Source organism: Anneissia japonica, unplaced genomic scaffold (assembly GCF_011630105.1).
Source record: "Anneissia japonica isolate Jap-2015-1 unplaced genomic scaffold, ASM1163010v1 scaffold288193_len125881_cov165, whole genome shotgun sequence".
NCBI lineage: Eukaryota > Metazoa > Echinodermata > Crinoidea > Comatulida > Comatulidae > Anneissia > Anneissia japonica.
The window spans coordinates 25,787-43,364 of NW_022732553.1; the positions used below are offsets into that span (position 1 = coordinate 25,787).

The 17,578-nt window shown below is 35.5% G+C and overlaps 1 protein-coding gene across 2 annotated transcripts; it reads left to right on the top strand.

Annotated features, from left to right (window-relative positions):
• Positions 1 to 101: 101 nt before the first annotated feature.
• LOC117115697 (RNA-binding protein 5-like) lies at positions 102 to 15,167 on the top strand. Of its 2 annotated transcripts, none has more exons than XM_033259598.1 (21): positions 102 to 258; positions 709 to 1,711; positions 1,838 to 1,987; positions 2,273 to 2,342; positions 3,564 to 3,637; positions 4,469 to 4,552; positions 4,864 to 4,924; positions 5,688 to 5,729; positions 5,954 to 6,178; positions 6,689 to 6,741; positions 8,013 to 8,139; positions 8,519 to 8,574; positions 9,102 to 9,230; positions 9,792 to 9,917; positions 10,554 to 10,733; positions 11,000 to 11,140; positions 11,570 to 11,632; positions 12,437 to 12,703; positions 13,027 to 13,130; positions 13,222 to 13,351; positions 14,033 to 15,167. In XM_033259598.1, exons 1-21 carry the CDS (start codon positions 185 to 187, stop codon positions 14,162 to 14,164), a joined length of 3,291 nt encoding a protein of 1,096 aa, XP_033115489.1. In that variant the 5' UTR covers positions 102 to 184; the 3' UTR covers positions 14,165 to 15,167. The 2 variants fall into 2 exon arrangements, with proteins under 2 accessions (XP_033115489.1, XP_033115490.1); XM_033259599.1 differs by having other exon boundaries at positions 148 to 278.
• Positions 15,168 to 17,578: the final 2,411 nt, after the last annotated feature.

Genomic DNA, 17,578 nt, shown 5'->3' on the forward strand with positions numbered 1-17,578 from the left:
CAAAGAATATATTCAATGAATATGTTTAGATTCGACAAAATAATTTAATTCTGCCAATTTTACGTAGTCGTAATAAGATTCAAGCGGTTGGGGGTGGTTGCCATTTTGTTTCTGTGACGTGTTTCGCCCTTTGGGTAGCGCGAGAAATAGCAGCAGGAAAAGTAGAAGAAATGCGGGGTGAATTATGGAATCGAAAATAAACAATTTCTTAGCACAAGAAAGAATGTTTAGTGGGAATAGACAAGGAATAATGGACGAGTAAATTCTTGTTTTATTTTGTTAGTCTATTTATAAAGGCTATGCCTTTGTTAATCGTGATTGAAATATTCAATTGAAATATGCCGCTGGGTAGCCTACGCCTAGGCAGTAGTAGTAAAGTAGTAGTGAATCCCGTAGTAGTAGTAGTAGTAGTAGGCCTAGGTACGTAGGCTAGGCCAGGCGCGGTATGGTAGATAATTACGACTCTAGGCCTAGGGGATTAGGATAAATTCCATCCGCTTCGTCTGGGAACCAATTCGGCCTCGATGTAGGCCCTACAGACAGTATTTAACATCCAGAAAATCAGGAAATTAAGGTTTATAATTTTGTAATCAATTGTCTAGACTAGCATACTGTATATAGGCCCTAGGTAGGGGAGGCTAGGCCCCTACTTTTGTATTGTAATATTTGAATAAAAAAGTTAATCAAATTATTTATATCTTTTTGCAGGAACAATTTCAATAACCAGAGAGGGTTCCAGCAGCAGTGGAATAACATGCCAAATGATAATAGGATGAACTTCTTTCAAGGAAATCAAGCTTTACCTCCTGGTGTTCTTCCGGTCGGTGGTTTCGGTCTACAACATGGTGGAGGAGGTCCTCAACATCCTGGTATTCAACATGGTGGTATGCATCAGCTTGGGAATGGTGGTCTGCAGCTCGGTGGAGGCGGTGGCCTTCAGTTTGGTGGTGGCCTTCCACACGGTGGCATGATGCCACAGCATGGTGGAGGCATTCTCCAACATGTTGGTGGTATTCCACAGCATGGCGTTGGCATCCCTCAGCATGGCATCGGTATCCCCCAGCACGGCAGTGGCATCCCCCAACCTGGTGGAAATGCCTGGAATTGGCAAAACCATCCACAAAACAACCAAAATAATTTCCCGAACAATCCAAATTTTGGAAATGAACAACCTGGCTGGAATAATCCAAATTTTCCTGTAACAGATCAACATCACATTGGTAACCAAGGTAACAATAACATGCAAGGAAACTTTGGTAATGATGCATTTAATCGTGATCACCATCGGAATCAGAATCAATCGGAACAATTTGATTTCTCGAACAATAAAAACCAAATGGCAGGGGAATCAAATTGGAAAAATAAGAACCAGGACAACAAAGAACAAGATAGAAATAATCAGAATCGTGAAGATAGTTCTCAAGATGATTTTGATAATAGAAGAAGTCGTGATGGAGAAAGTCACCGAAGGAGGAGCCCAGGCAGAGATCGGAGGAGGTCAAGGTCGAGAAGAGATGATAGAGACAGGAGTCCATCTAGACGTGATGATCGTGGACGAAGTCCATCACGACGAGAAGATCGAGATAGGAGTTCATCTAGAGAAGATCGAGATAAAGAACGAAGTAAAGAAAGAAGTCGAAGTCCATCCAGAAGAGACAGACGGAGAGATGACAGAGATTCACCAAGTAGACGTGAAAGACGAAGAAGAGATGTAAGCGATTGATTAATATTTTACAAATTTCTTTTACTATTTAAAATTCAATGAGATTTCAAATAGAATAAAGAAAAATTAATTGTTAAAAGAATGTTTACTAATTTTTTTTAACCCATTTTCAAGGATCGTGACCGCAGACGAGATGATGAGCGTCGGGACAGCGACCGCCGTGACAGCGACCGTCAGAGGGATTGGAAAAGCAGTATGATGAATGTGAAGCCCACCAATACAATCATGTTAAAATCGCTTCATCCTAGCATCGATGAAAGAGATGTATGTTGCATTGTCTTTGTATTGCATTTTATATTTTATTCATAGTGTTGTTGTAACTATTTTTTTTTCTGAAATTGGTCAAAATGAGAGATTCAATCTGATTGGTCAAAATTAGAGATTCTATCTTTTTGATAAAAAGTACTGTAGAGATTCCATCAGATTGGTCAAAACCATTCAGTTTTTGCTAATTTACATTATGAAAATTAGAGGCAATTGTATTGGCTGAAGTTGGATGGAAATAATATATATTTTATTATTTATTATTTTTCTTCTGTTTTCTTGCAGATTCAAGCAGTTGTACAGCAGTTTGGCCGTCCCGTCCTCGATGTAAGATTAGTTCGTAACAAAGAAACAGGTACGTTAATATTAATCTTTTGAGGGAAAAAATGATGAGAACGCCCTCTGTGAATTTAAAAATATCTTGTGATATATCCTATTCCGTGCACCAGTCTCAACAAACCCTCAAAGTTAATATAAGGAAAGGCAGTGTTTTACCATAAAATGAAATTTTTCTTGAGTACAGTAATGCTGTCGTTGTTGATATTAATATAATATGTGATGTGCTTCCATAAAACACGGACAGACCTGTAAAAGCATAAGTTTTTAAGTAGTAATATATTTCGTTAGCTGTATATTGATCATCTTTAGTAATTCTGTTGGCAAAGGAAAGGACAATACCCAAGTCTAAGTGAAATACAGTACAACCTCTATTTTTAGACACTCATATTAGGGAAACGCTTTTTTCGGTTTCCAAAGGTCTTCCCTTCATAGGGGTTGGGGAAATATTTATTGGGTTCGTTTATTTTTATAAGAAGAAATTGATAGTTAATCTTTCAGCTTTTGGAAGTACAAGCACACACATAGTTGCAAATAACTACTCAAGGCTACTGAAATTGTAGAGGCCAAAACAAAATTGTGTTTTTTCAAGTGAATTTCTTCGAATATTTGGGTGTTATAAACAAAATGTTATTCAAATTTTTTTAAAATCTATATGGAATCCTTAAAACAGATTTTTTTACTTAAAGTGATTCTTACACTTTGTCCGTATTTTGTGGGAACATGTCATGTAAATGTTATTCCAATACTTCTTTTACTAAGGTAAGTAGTTTATAAATGCATGTTTAAATAATAATAATAATGTTATTATGATTCTAGTTTAATTTTTACCATGAATGATCTACCATGACAATTTATTTGTTAAATCTACTTTTTAAGAATGGTTTCCAGGTTGTTCAACCATTTTTACCCATTGCTGTACTCAAGAATAATGACCTCAAAATTTGAAACATTTTGGATTTTTTAAGAATGTAAAAAAAATGTTATAAGAAAATAAAATCAAATTATTGTTCATTTATTTATAGCTCACATATTGAAAATATAATATTTAAAATATTTCTTGGGTATAATAAGAAACAGAAAGCAATAGATAATTTTGGGCAAGAGGTTTAAAGTTGAATGTGACTGGTGCACGTAAGCCCGATTTCTTTTTTATTTTTGTTTCTCTCTGTCCATCCATTGGTGCCACATGCAGTCAGTATACTAATGCACCCCTGTCTGAATACTCATCACTTTTTAGGTGCCTCCCGCGGATTTGCCTTCGTGGAGTTTTACCAAGTCGATGACTCAAACAGATGGATGGAAGAAAATCAGGTTTCCTAGTGTATTTTACATGGCCTACGATCAGATATGGGCAAAAGTTCACTTAGACGCACTCCCTATGTCCTTATATTCGGTTTTCGAATTAGATTCATTTTGACGTTTTTATACGTCGTGAAGAGCGTGTGTTAGAAGATATTGTTGGGATAGAATAAATTGGTTGGTGTGAGCTGTGACATTTTTGGAGAAGATGGTTGATGTTTAACTTAATAGTCCTGGGTTCGAATCCCGTGAAACACCGGGGTTTTTTCTCACGACTAAAAACAAGATACTTATTTTTTATAGAGAATTTCACATCTTTTGATTGTGAGTTTTTACTGTTGAATGTAAAAAGAAGTAAAAAAAAAATAATGTTTGTTCAAAAGTAAAAAACAACCAGTGAGTAAAGATAAGTGAATGAGAAAGGTAATGATAATATTGCGGATTGAATGAAAGAGATGGGATTAAAGAGTGATATTACTATGAATCATGGGACGGGGGCGGCTGACAAAATCCAACGCTAGATATCTACTTTAATTTTTATGTAGGTAATTATATAAAAAATTGTCAAGTATGGAAATACTATTTTTAATGTGAAAATGCTTATACCAATTTCTTGTTGAGAAAGTGAAATATATTAAAATATTGGCGAATGGGAGGAAAACCCACTGTCTAAAATCATCACCTTTGAAGCATACTTGAGGTAAGCAGAGAAATTAACCTCAACCCCAAAAAAGGGGTACTTTTAGGTGGTTGTTCCACCATCTACCTGTTCGGCCGAGGTCTAGGGACTGTGATAATTTGGAATGCATACTAACTCGTGTTGGTTGTGCTTGTATTTTTCAGGGGCATGTCACAATTGCTGGTTATCTAGCGCACATGGCCTACGGAGCGAGTAAAGAGCGGGAAGATGATTGGTATTGTTCACAGGTAAATTTCAAAAACATATATAATGATGATGATAATAATTTTGTTATAAGGATGTTGGTTAATTTAGGCGAACACATGAACTTGTGACCTTTGGTGTGTTAGAATACAATCTTGTGACAAGAGGCTATTACAGATCTGAAATAGGGCATATCTGCAATTTTTGTGGTGGGGGGGGGCTCACATTTCTCAAATGCTTCTCGTATCTTCCCTTTGTATGTGTTTGGTTTTTTCGCTGCCACTTTAATGTTTGTGTTGTGTTTTGGCATTGTTAAAATTACATATATTCTGTTCTTTCTTGTTTTGTTCTTTAGTGCGGAACACAGAACTTCAAACGAAGAGATCATTGTTTTCACTGTAGCATCTCCAAGATTGGTAAGGAATACTTCATATTTTATTATAATTATTTTCTTCGAGAGATATCAAGTTCTAATCTAATTTTGTCTAAATACCCCAGAAACAGTGGTATTGCTGTTTGCTGTGTTATGTTATGCATAAGTGCAATAATTTTAATAAGTAGCTTCCACATAATGGTTGATAATTACCTTTGCTAAGGAGGTTATATAATGCACCACTGTCAATTGTTAGCAATATTACTCAAAAACTAATAAATGTATATTCAAAATTTAGTGGAATGGTATATAATAATCTTAAAAATAGGTGTTTTGATTTCAAGAAAAAAATGTCAAATGTTTTTTTTCTTACCCTAAATTCTGAACTTGCCCTCGAACATAAAAAAAAAATAATGGAATTGCCTAAAACCAGCCTGCATATTGTTTTTGTTATTCAGACACAGGGCAGGGTGAGTGCATACCTCTGACCTGAGTGCATACCTCTGCCCTGTGTGCATACCTCTGCCCTGAGTGCATACCTCTGCCCTGTTTGCATACCTCTGCCCTGTGTGCATACCTCTGCCCTGTGCCTGAATACCGAACAATATGCAGAAGTATGTACTCTATTGGGTGACCGCTCTAATTTATTTTGTGTTGTTGAGTTCGCTGCTTTTTAGCAAACTTGGATTAAGGAACAATAAGATTCTTCTTGTCTTCTAGAGCACTACCAGGTTTGTTTAGGTGACAAGTAACTCAATAGTAGGTGAGATTAGGTTGATAAACGTTAACTGTCATTGTCATTTCAGAATCGGAGCAATTCAGCGAAGTCAGTGCCGTGCCTACTAGAGGTAAGTTTAGCTCCATACTCATCCGGCTATAAATGCACCGGTGTCCCAGCTTTTTACAAGAAGAATAAATTGCTGTAGTAAAGCCACAGCCCACAGCAGCTATTTGCTGATGGAGAATTTTCAGGAGATTCAAACACTCCGACTTTTACGACTAAGTAAGCATTTGAGCTAAGTCGCTCTATATTTTTTTTATTTAATGTTTTTATGGAATTACCACATTCCAGTAATTATTTTGAATGGTCTCGGCCCAACAACAATGGAGGACAAAGTGTGCACAGCAATTAACTACATCTCAGCAGTTAATCTCACTAACGTGCTAATATCAAGGGACACGCAGGGCAACTCGCGAGGCTACTGCTACGTAGAGCTTGTGTCCTTAGAGCACAGTCAACACCTCTACAACACCCTGCAAGCGATGGATCCGCCATTTGCAGTTGAAGAACACCCAGGTATGCAGCTGTCAAAACTATTTATTGTCTCCGCCCACCTTTGGTCATGTTATGTCATCATGACCATATTTATCATTCCTGATGATGACATAATTAATGTTGAAATATTGAATCCAGACACGATGGCGTGCATTTCGATACTTGGAGTATGTATTATACTATCTTACCTGAGATTAATCAGTGGACCTTTTGGATGTTTAGGCATCTCGCATGTTTTTGTCAAATAAACTTGATAGTTGAGACAGGACTTCAGAAATCCACCTTTGTCTGGCAATAAAATCTGACTAAACATTTTTTATTCCAAACAATTATCTGATACTGTATGCCTGGTTTTTACTCCAAACAAAAAAAGTCTGAATAACTTGGCAGTCAAGCCATTTGGTCATTCATTTGAGGTTCTTTTGTTTTTGTGAGGACGATTTCTTGTGAATTTACAGGTTGTACTCTGTTTCCTTACTACATGACTACATGACAAGGTCAAAGTTCATTATTTTTACTTTCTTATTATAGTTTCTGTATGTTATGGAAAAGAGGATTACTTAGAGAGAGCCCAGGGCAGTACCGTAAGTATTATACTGGTTTTTTTTTTTTTTTTTTTAGAACATCCAAATTTTATAATAGCCTCTTTTCGAAGTACAGTAGAACCCCTCATTTACGTACGGCACGGGCCCAGAGCCGTTCGTAAATGCGGGTATTTGTAAAATCAGGGGGTTTACCCAAATTCCTATATATTTGCACTGGTACTACTTAGACTGGCATAAACTAGGCCTACAGGCCTACGCAGCTAAGTCTGAGGGGGCCTAGGCCTACAGTAGGCAGTAGGCAGATCATTCTGATCCCACTCTAGGCCCTACACAAATTTGTTTTTATCGAACATTTTTACCTTCTTAAATACCTAGATTGTGGATTTTACTCCAACACAACTTCCATAGATACTTGTTTATTATATATATTGATCATTCAATAAAACAATCAAGCACTATGTTGACTTTTTCAAATGATGTTTGAAAGAGAAGTAAAAGTTGTCGCATGCACATGTGTGAAGCCATAAAAAACACTGACTTTGAAGAGGCCCGTTAGAGGGTCTCCTTCACTTGAGAATTACATAGTACAGTACTGCATAGTATGGTGTGTTGTGTTGTATGCATTCTAATAACACACAATTCGAGCGGATTTTTTCTTTTAATCTTTCACTTAAATTTGTATGACGTCATCACCTTTATTTTACGTTCGTAAGATCTAGAATTCGTTAAATCGGGGTTCGTAAATGAGGGTTTCTACTGTAATTATACTTTTTTTTTTTAATGAATTTGTTGTATTTATTCATTAAAAGCTCCATTTCCTATATAATGAAAGCTAACTAGTGGAAGTTCACCCCTGATCTAGTTTATAAATTTTTCGATTTCGGATACCATTCTTACAAAGTGGTATATAAAATGGACATTTTATATATTTCTGATCTTTTATTTCAAAACAGTAAAAAACATTTACAAATTGGTATAAGATTGGTCATAGCAGTATAGTAACTGAATTGTGATGCAAAATTGCTAAAAGCCTATACAATTAATAACTAAAAGGAAAAACATTAAATATACATTGAAATCTTATAAATAAAAGAACATTAAATTTTACTGTATGTAATGTATTATTTATTCTGCGTGGATAGAAGTATCACAAAGTTTGTTTTCTTAACAGTGTGTTTTATTTAACCGACTAAAACACGAATTAGCCTGTCCTTATGATTAGCATTGGAGTGTGCCCTCACTAATCATTACAAACATGCTGTGTGTAGACAAATACTACTGGCTAAATAAACAGTCTCTTTAAATTTCAGTCATCAAGCAGCCAGTCAAGCTCAGCTGGTCAGGCATCAGAAACCTCCCCACAGCAAGATGCACTGAGTCCACGAAGTCAACGTAGGCAGCGTCGGGGGCCTAGGAAAAACTCAATGAGTGCAGGAGGTAAGTTTATAGTTTATTTCAACCTATATGCATATGAAGTTGAAATTAGACTGTTATTGTAGAAGTCAGGATTCTAATTAAATGATTTCATTTCATGATTTTGTCCTAAAATTTAAATCCAGCAATAATCTGATTTTAAATCACACAGTGATTTAATGATTTCATTTCATGATTTTGACATAAAATCAGAATCCGACAATAATCTGATTTTAAATCACACAGTGATCTGATATTTGTGATCTAATGATTTTTAATTACAATTTGGATGTGATGATTTTGATCTGATTACAACTACAATTTTGATTTGATGATTATGATCTAATAAATTTGATTTGAATGAAGATTTTGACTCAAATTTATAATTTTTATTCAATTTCAGAGAAAGCAGCAGTTGCACTGGAACAGATCCAAGCAGCAAGGCAACTTCAGTTACAGGTACAGTATCCAACATTAATGTCTCTGAAATTCTTTCAATATTAAAGGGGGGGGGGGAGTTGTTTGTGTGCGGGGAAGTGGGGAGGTGATTATGCCACTTTATTTTGCTGCATTTGGTGAAACCCATCACTAGCTGCTTTCCTAAATATTTGAAAGACAAGTGGTTATAGAAGAGTAAACACATGTTAATATAAGTATGAATTTGTGTGGGAAGGGTTATTTTCTGATAGATAGCTGCTTTCTTGTGGGAGTGAGGTCGTCTGAATTTCTGAACGTCTCCCCAACTCACTGGAGACTTCATGCCCCCTGCTAACTACTAACTCCCAATACATGCCCAGCATGTGCTTTTTTCAAGATATTCCTATTCAAATATCAGATACCATTTATATAACAATTGTTACAAATTATTTATTAGTTATTTACTTGCACTTGCAATGTTTAGGTTAGAATGTGTTAATTATTCATTGATTTGTTATTTATTTTTTATATTTTTTATATTTTATTCATTATTTCATATATTATTTCAGCAACAACATGTGTCTCAACAACTTGTGAGTCAAATGCAAGAAGGTAGCGGCCAAGTAGAGAAAGAAAAGTCGTCAACAGACACCAGAACCGATAGAAAACAAGACAAGGCTAGCAAATCAAAACAGCAGGTACATTTAGTTATATAATCAATCAATTAAAAAATAACTATTAGCCTCCACAAAGTAGCGAAGGTTTGCGGAGGCTATTGTTTTTACCTATTTTATTCATGTTGTTGTCGTCACCTTTGTTGTTGGGTAAATTGTTTGTTACCATGATAAGTCCGATTGCTTTTAAACTTGGCAGAATGCAAAATGGTAATAAGAAGACAAAGCCTATTGTTTTTGGTATGTGTGTGAATATGCTAGTTGCTCATTTGCATAATTAATATTTCACTAATCAAGTAATTTAGGCTAGTTATCATGATAACTAAAGTTTGGTAAGTCCGATTGGTTTAACTTTGCACTAATGAGGAAATAATATGCTAAGCATCATCATAATTGCCATAAAAATTTCTAATTTAGTTGAAATTGTAATATTTCTTCATGTTGTTATCATTGTTAATTTTCTGTTGAATAATTGTTACCGCAACAACTAAAGTTTGGTCAGTTCTCATAGAAAAATCATACCATGGGGAGGCTATAATTTTACCGGGCAGATGATTAAACAAAATGTTTGTTGCATATTTCTAGGAAACAGATGCACAAGAAACGAAAACAGGAAGTTTGGAGCCTGACCTTTCAACTTATGTGTATGATGAAACATCAGGGTTTTATTATGACTCTAGTAGTGGGCTTTATTATGATGCAAATTCACAGGTAAATATTCTACAGACTGTTTTTTCACTGCGAGTATATTCATGTTACATGGTGTAATTTTGTACGTATAAATAAATAAATCAACCTATTATTATTTTAAAGTTCTGCACACAGAGTCAACTTTTAAGTGATTTGTCCATATATGGGTTTGATATGACATCCTTATAGGCATAAATGGGAGAATCACAGATATTTTTCCAAGGACACTCACAGATTATATTCACTTTAAAAGAAAAAAGAAAGTAACACCAAAAGTCATGGGCTGTGATTGCCTCCCGACAAACGAAATACTAAATTGATTTTTGCTACATCAAGAAATATGTGGAAGTTGTTTGATGCAGTGGCTGGGTTTCAGTCCTTTATGAGCATTTGCTCGTTTACTTGAGCAAGGCACTTTATCTGCATTGCTTCAGCCTACCCACTTGCATCACTGGGTACCAGCAAATTGCTGGGAGTAACCTCCGGTGGACCAGTGTCCCACCCGGTGGGAGCATCACACCCTCATCCGCTTCACGCTACTTAAAACTGAGGATAAGATCCATCCCTATGAGCCCGGTTGGCTCAGCAAGGATTTACGTATTTTGCCATCAAGAAATGTTGATCAATTGATAAATATATGATTTTTCTCTTTCTTAGTACTTCTATAATGCCACTACCCAACAGTACATGTATTGGGATTCAGAAAAGCAAGCATACATACTGGTACCAACAGAGACAAGCAAACCAGAAGAAAAACAGTCTGAACAAAAAATCCCAGAGGAAAAAGAGAAGGAAAAGGATAAGAGGAAAACTGATAAAACCGCTCAAGCTAGGAAGGTGTGTAGTTTTCCTTAATTATTATTATTTTGCCAACTTGTACATGACTGGTTCTTATTGCTCTATAAACAAGTCTCAAGATTTGAACCAAGGACACTGATTTTTGAAGGCTATCATCATAACCACCAAACCATATCCTCACTACCATGATATCCATATCCACGATCAAAATGTAATAAGATTTAACTACATAAAAATTATTATGAAAATTATTTTTGAATTATTTATATTATTTTATTTTTATTGCTCTTTTTGCCCTTTTATAGATTGCAAAAGACATGGAGCGATGGGCTAAGAGTATGAACAATGCCAAAACAGCGCCCTCTGCTTCCAAGAAGTCGATAAGTTTCAGCATCGATAACGGCGCAGGTGCGGCTGATGCAGGCTTTGCTATGCTACAGAAGAAGGTAATCATTCATGGTTTTTGATTCATAATTTATCCAGACTCACATTTTATTTGACAAAAACATGTGATATGCCTAAATATGGTCATAATAATAATAATAACAATGGTATATTTATATAGCGCATATTGCACATTGCCCCTATGCACTTTACACAGAAATGATATATATAACACGTAAAAAAGAATAAAATTAATATTTTGGCATCACATCATGACAATATATAGGCACAGTGTTTATATGTAGGCATAAAGTTTTTTTTGTCAATCCTTTATTTATCTGTCATCGCTGCTGTCCAGAATATCGCATTTTATTTAACAAACGCATTTGACATGCCCAAATATGTTCATGATTACATTAAAAAAAATGTGATACTGTTTCCTAATCAATGTGTCCACTCCTTACATCAATGGACTTTGCTCTTTACTCTAGGGTAATCCATTGGAGACGAAGGCAGCAGTGGCAGAGGCTATAAGCAAGAACGCTGTCCAAAATGTAAGCTTTTAAAAAACTTGAATTCAAAATTTGTTTTGTGTTCAGTCGACATAAAGTAATAGAATAAACTTTATAACCCTGTGTCTGCTATTTGTACAAGACTGTGTTTATGGGCATCGTTTTTACTTCAGTGGTGTAACAGAAAGGGCCGAGGCCCTGTTTGTTACAGCGCTGGAGTGCGACAAAAAGGTCTAAGGCTCCTGGCTAAGGCTTCATCGGACCCTACCTCCTTGAGGAAAAGCCCCACCAGCTTTGGCATACTTGAAATTTTAAAGAAGTATTTTCATGGTATTTTTACATACTAGTGGTCCTTACAAAAGTCCCTGCTAATGGATGGATGGGGCATAAATGCTGATAAATATTCCAGTGCCCTTTAAGGCCCGAAGGCCCCTGGCTTTTGCCACTGAGAATGCATAATAGTTACGCCACTAGATAGTTGAAAATGGTATAAAAGATTCATCTACATCAATATTGAATACTGGTCTCCCTCTAATTAAGGACCACCTCCAATTAAGGACCACCTCCAATTAACGACCACCTCCAATTAAGGACCACCTCCAATTAAGGACCGCTTTTCTGTTGTCTCATATTAAAAATTTCTTTTATCTTTATTATTATAATTAGAGACCAAAGCTGCTAAAGACCATGAATAACGCCAGTCACAAAAGTGATCTTTAATTTATAGGGAGATTTGTACTTTGATGTACATAAATTTGAATTAATCAAATATTACACTTTTGTAAAGATTTAATGAACTTTTTAAAATAATTATTTTTGATATTTTAATTTTTGTTTTGTTTTTAGAATGTACTTGTAGCTTATGGTGGAGGAAGTGACAGTGAGTCAGAAGAAGAAACACAAGCACCTAGGGAGTCAATTGACATGGAGAAGTTAGTTGAGTCCCTAACTGACTGGAATAAGTTGATATGTCTATTATGCAAGAGGCAGTTCCAGTCCAAGGATATTCTAATCAAGCATCAAAATATCTCTGATCTTCACAAACAGAACTTAGAAGCCAAGAAAAACTCACTGATGACCACTAATGAAAGAGAGGATTATGCACAGAGGGAGGTATGGCAACTGATCATATGATTTTTTTTAATACCGCCCTCTTGCGAGGCAGTAGATACAGGGCTAAAGATTATTGAAAGGTCATATTAACTTAACCTTGTTTCATCAGTCTTCAGGCACTGAAGACTGATAATTCTTAATAAATTGTCAATGTAAATTACATAAACATGTATATCTATTATTAATTTTATATTTGCATCATGTTATTTACTCAAAAAACATATTTAAAAAAATGTAACATTCTGTTGACAAGATATTTATTGTTTTGAAGATGTTTATAACAGTAGATTGTAATGAAGTTGTTTTGTGATTATTTATTTTAGTTGAAGTATCGAGATAGAGCCAAGGAACGTAGGGATAAATTTGGTTCCATACCACCACCTGAACCTCGACGAGGAAAAGGCGCACCTTCAACATCAATGCCAGTGTAAGTAGCATCAGTAGTAATATGCTAACTAATTAACTTTGCTTTGTATTCAAATGTATTTCAATCGATGCATATTTGGTCATGTTTGTAGACCTTATGAGGAACCTACTGCAGGTGGGATAAAATCCGACAACATTGGTAACCGTCTGCTCCAGAAAATGGGATGGAACGAGGGAACCGGACTAGGCAAGCAAAAACAAGGCATCAAAGATCCAATACAGGTAAGAAAATATATATCTGTAAATTAGATTAAAAATTGTAGGCGATGCCTGACCACACACACCTTGCTGTTGTCGGAGACATCGGACCCCCGTCGGCCAAATCCTGGCGCCACCAGATATAATTATTAAGCCCTTGTCTACTAGTCTCTTTGGACGACCTAGCCTAGCTACACTAGCTAGGGCTGATACGAGTTGACGACGTACTGTACAACTGACCAGTGGGGCCAATGACAGATACCAACATAGGCTAACCTATACTGAAGTAATGTAAACTGAAACTCGACAGAAAAGACAGACCCAACATGGAATGTCAAAACACATTAATAATACTAATACTACTTATTACTAACACATTAAAATCGGTAGCTCTACTACCTAGGCCTACAATTGTAAAATTTAGTGAAATGAAACATGTAGGCCTACCTGTAACATAGAACTTACATTTGACAACGCAGAGCAAATTCTCCCAAACAGTTACGCAATTTCAACTTCACGGTCTACTTTACGCTTCTGGTTTGACAAACTGAGTTCAAAATGTCTACTGCCCAAAAAACTGACACAAAAATGTATCTACAATAGAATATTTCTCAATATAACTTATGTAGAGAGTTATATTGCCTCTATTTTGAGTTCTCTGTAATAATCCAGTATACTTTATTGATGTTTATTTTTCATTATAAGGTTTCTCGGCGTGCATTGGGGTCTGGTCTTGGTAGTCAAGGCAGTCGATACCAAAGAGATGTAACAGGATCGGACGACTACAAGGCATCTGTTCATAAGCTGACAAGGCAACGCTACCAGGAAACAGAATGAGGCCCACGATCATCACAGCTCAACTTGCAAATCTTAAATAAATAATGTTGGAATTTGGTCGCAATAATTATTTTTCCTTAAAATTGTTTGTTGAATGTGAATCTATTGAGAGATTTTGTGTAGTAATGATATACACTGCCTGTTATATTACTAATATTTTTACCCGTAGTATTAAATATGTATCAGGATAATAAGCAAGGGTTTATTTCTGCACACCTTCCTCCCAACCCTAGGCACATTTTATATGATTATTATTTAAAGCAGTAGTACTCAAAAGCTATACAGGTCTCCTCCAATTAAAGGCCACTTTTGGGAACAGGGTTTCTGTGGTCTTTAGCAGCTTTGGTCTCTCATCACAATAAAAAGATAAAAGGAATTTGTTAATTTGGGACCACAGAATAGTGATTTTAATTAGAGGTGGTCCTGTAAATGACTTCTGGATTTTATATAATATTTCACTTGCACTAACATCAGTTTTAAGCTTTTAAGTATACACCATTAGTGAAGAAAAATATGTGACTTATTTTTGAATCGCTGTTTTCTAAAGGCCATATCTACATTTCTAGGTGTTATTTATATTACTGTTCCACGTAAATAGTAGAGTTTTAAAACTAAGATGGTTTGATAAGTATGGAAAACTGAAACAACTATCTTTACTAGAAGCAATTTATAAGGAACTGGCTTCAATTATTTCATTATGGTATTTACGGAGGAGCTGCAGTAACTTGTTTTTTTTTATCCATGATTCTGGGTCCAAATCTTTATATTATCATTTATCTTCTGATGATATAAAACAGCAAAGCCTTATCTTGAGACTTAGTTTATAGGTTGAAATAAATTAGTAATAATGAATATAAATATTTCATTATTGTTTACAAAATCAGGACTAAATAATAAAAAAAAAAAGGAAAGGGGACAACTTGAAATATTGGTAATGCTTTCGTTCTTAATTGTACTATAATTATAAAAATTTGAAAAATAAATTGATTTTTTTGTATATTAACAATCATCTTTATTTTGATTCATTGAGTAACAGCATAATTATCAATTAAAATAAGTTTTAGAATTAATGAAAACTACATTAAATCATATTATAGAATAACTTGGGGAAGTACTGTTTGCCAGGTTATAATCTTGTAATAATTCAGACTACAAAATTTAAGGACCTTCAAAAATATTGAGTTGCTCATGTGCCTGTAAAATCAATGGCGATAGATTTAAATTAATAAAATAAACATGCAAATATTAAATAATATCAGCTCAACACCATGTATAAAGCTTTGCTTGGGGATTTTCAGATATAGCGCCCTCTTGAATGTAAAAAGCTATTTTGCCTGCAAATTTGATTCAATGTGAAAAACTCATCTGATCGAATTTTCTACACAAAGTTGACTAAGCTGTGTAGGCATAATTTTGCATACAGTACAAATACTCGCCCAGTGCAGTTTGTTGAAACCCGGTTGGCCGAATTTAACCCACTTTGCCCAGTGCCGGGTTAAGCATTGTCTGGCCTCAAGGCACATTTTGGAAATGGCCCAAAAATGTTAATTGAATGGACCCCATGGTAATAATTACGAAATGTAAAAACCCCAGCTACCGTGATTACTCATTCAATGGTAACTGGTCTACACCGTCTATTTGCTCTCTCCAATGTTGGTAGCATACAGCCTTATGAAACACAGGCAACAACTCTAACAGTAGAATGTCTCCGAGTTTTCTGGCCTAATAATACCGGAAAATAGAGTGTAAATAATTGCAGTCCAACTTTTGATGGCCCATCATTTTCGCCTGGCCTACAAGGCTTGTGACTTTGCCGAAAACACGGTTTGCCGAAAACATGAAATCCCAGTTGGCCGAAACCCGTTTTGCCGAATTTGAATTTTGTTGTCACCGTCGTACAAAAGCGCAGCACTCTATTTGAAATAAAATGTAATAAACACCAATTATGTAGGCGAAATCGAATGTAAACTTAGACTTAAATATTTTGAACTAAATGTAATAAAGATATTGTAGGCGAAACCGAAAGTAAACTCAGACTTAACTACAAAAAATTAAAAACCATCAATAGGGCTTCCATGTTTGAGTCAGTCGTGTTTCATTCTTAAAATCCTGAGCTGCACTTATGAGATCTAACAAGACCGAATATATATATACTGTCTCTTATACACATCTAGATGTGTATAAGAGACAGCCAGTATACTTTATTGATGTTTATTTTTCATTATAAGGTTTCTCGGCGTGCATTGGGGTCTGGTCTTGGTAGTCAAGGCAGTCGATACCAAAGAGATGTAACAGGATCGGACGACTACAAGGCATCTGTTCATAAGCTGACAAGGCAACGCTACCAGGAAACAGAATGAGGCCCACGATCATCACAGCTCAACTTGCAAATCTTAAATAAATAATGTTGGAATTTGGTCGCAATAATTATTTTTCCTTAAAATTGTTTGTTGAATGTGAATCTATTGAGAGATTTTGTGTAGTAATGATATACACTGCCTGTTATATTACTAATATTTTTACCCGTAGTATTAAATATGTATCAGGATAATAAGCAAGGGTTTATTTCTGCACACCTTCCTCCCAACCCTAGGCACATTTTATATGATTATTATTTAAAGCAGTAGTACTCAAAAGCTATACAGGTCTCCTCCAATTAAAGGCCACTTTTGGGAACAGGGTTTCTGTGGTCTTTAGCAGCTTTGGTCTCTCATCACAATAAAAAGATAAAAGGAATTTGTTAATTTGGGACCACAGAATAGTGATCTTAAATTGGAGGTGGTCTTTAATTGGAGGTGGTCCTTAATTGGAGGGGTCTTTCATTGGAGGGAGACCTCTATTAGCTTTGAATAGTGTCAATCATGATCAACGAAATAATAAGTGCTTGAGTACATTATAGCGATATCTTTATACCATTTTGTGTGTGAAACCACAAACGAAACATTCTGGTAAGCCTAGATTCCTGTCTCTTATACACATCTAGATGTGTATAAGAGACAGCCTAGATTCTGTAGGTAAGTGTTTTAAAGAAAGTGGGAATAATTGTAATTTGTTGGCATTCTTTGTTTATTTTTTTTTAAGATACTTCCTCTATTCATAAAATATTATACCTATTTGCAAGATCATGTGAGAACATACCTCTTAGTGGGTAAACACCTTTATCGTCTGCGGTTTCGCGCGCACCAAGACCTGCGCAGTTGACAATGAAATCTACGTCATACTCAACCAGAAGTGTATCAACCTGATCCAATAAGCTACCGTTCACACGACGCTTAAAGAAGGTGGCACCATGGTCTTTACACTGAAAGAATATAATGTAATATGTAAATATACATAGGCTTTATAGTATGAATATCACAACAGAATTAGGCCTACATAGCGAGTAGCATATCTGAGGAATCTTGAAATTGGGGG

Bases quoted from the DNA above. Each gene is read 5' to 3' on its own strand.
- LOC117115697 (XM_033259598.1), top strand. From the start codon at position 185: ATGGAATCGAAAATAAACAATTTCTTAGCACAAGAAAGAATGTTTAGT. The intron at 3,638-4,468 runs GTTTCCTAGTGT...TGTATTTTTCAG, and splicing joins GATGGATGGAAGAAAATCAG to GGGCATGTCACAATTGCTGG. The intron at 11,141-11,569 runs GTAATCATTCAT...TCTTTACTCTAG, and splicing joins TTGCTATGCTACAGAAGAAG to GGTAATCCATTGGAGACGAA.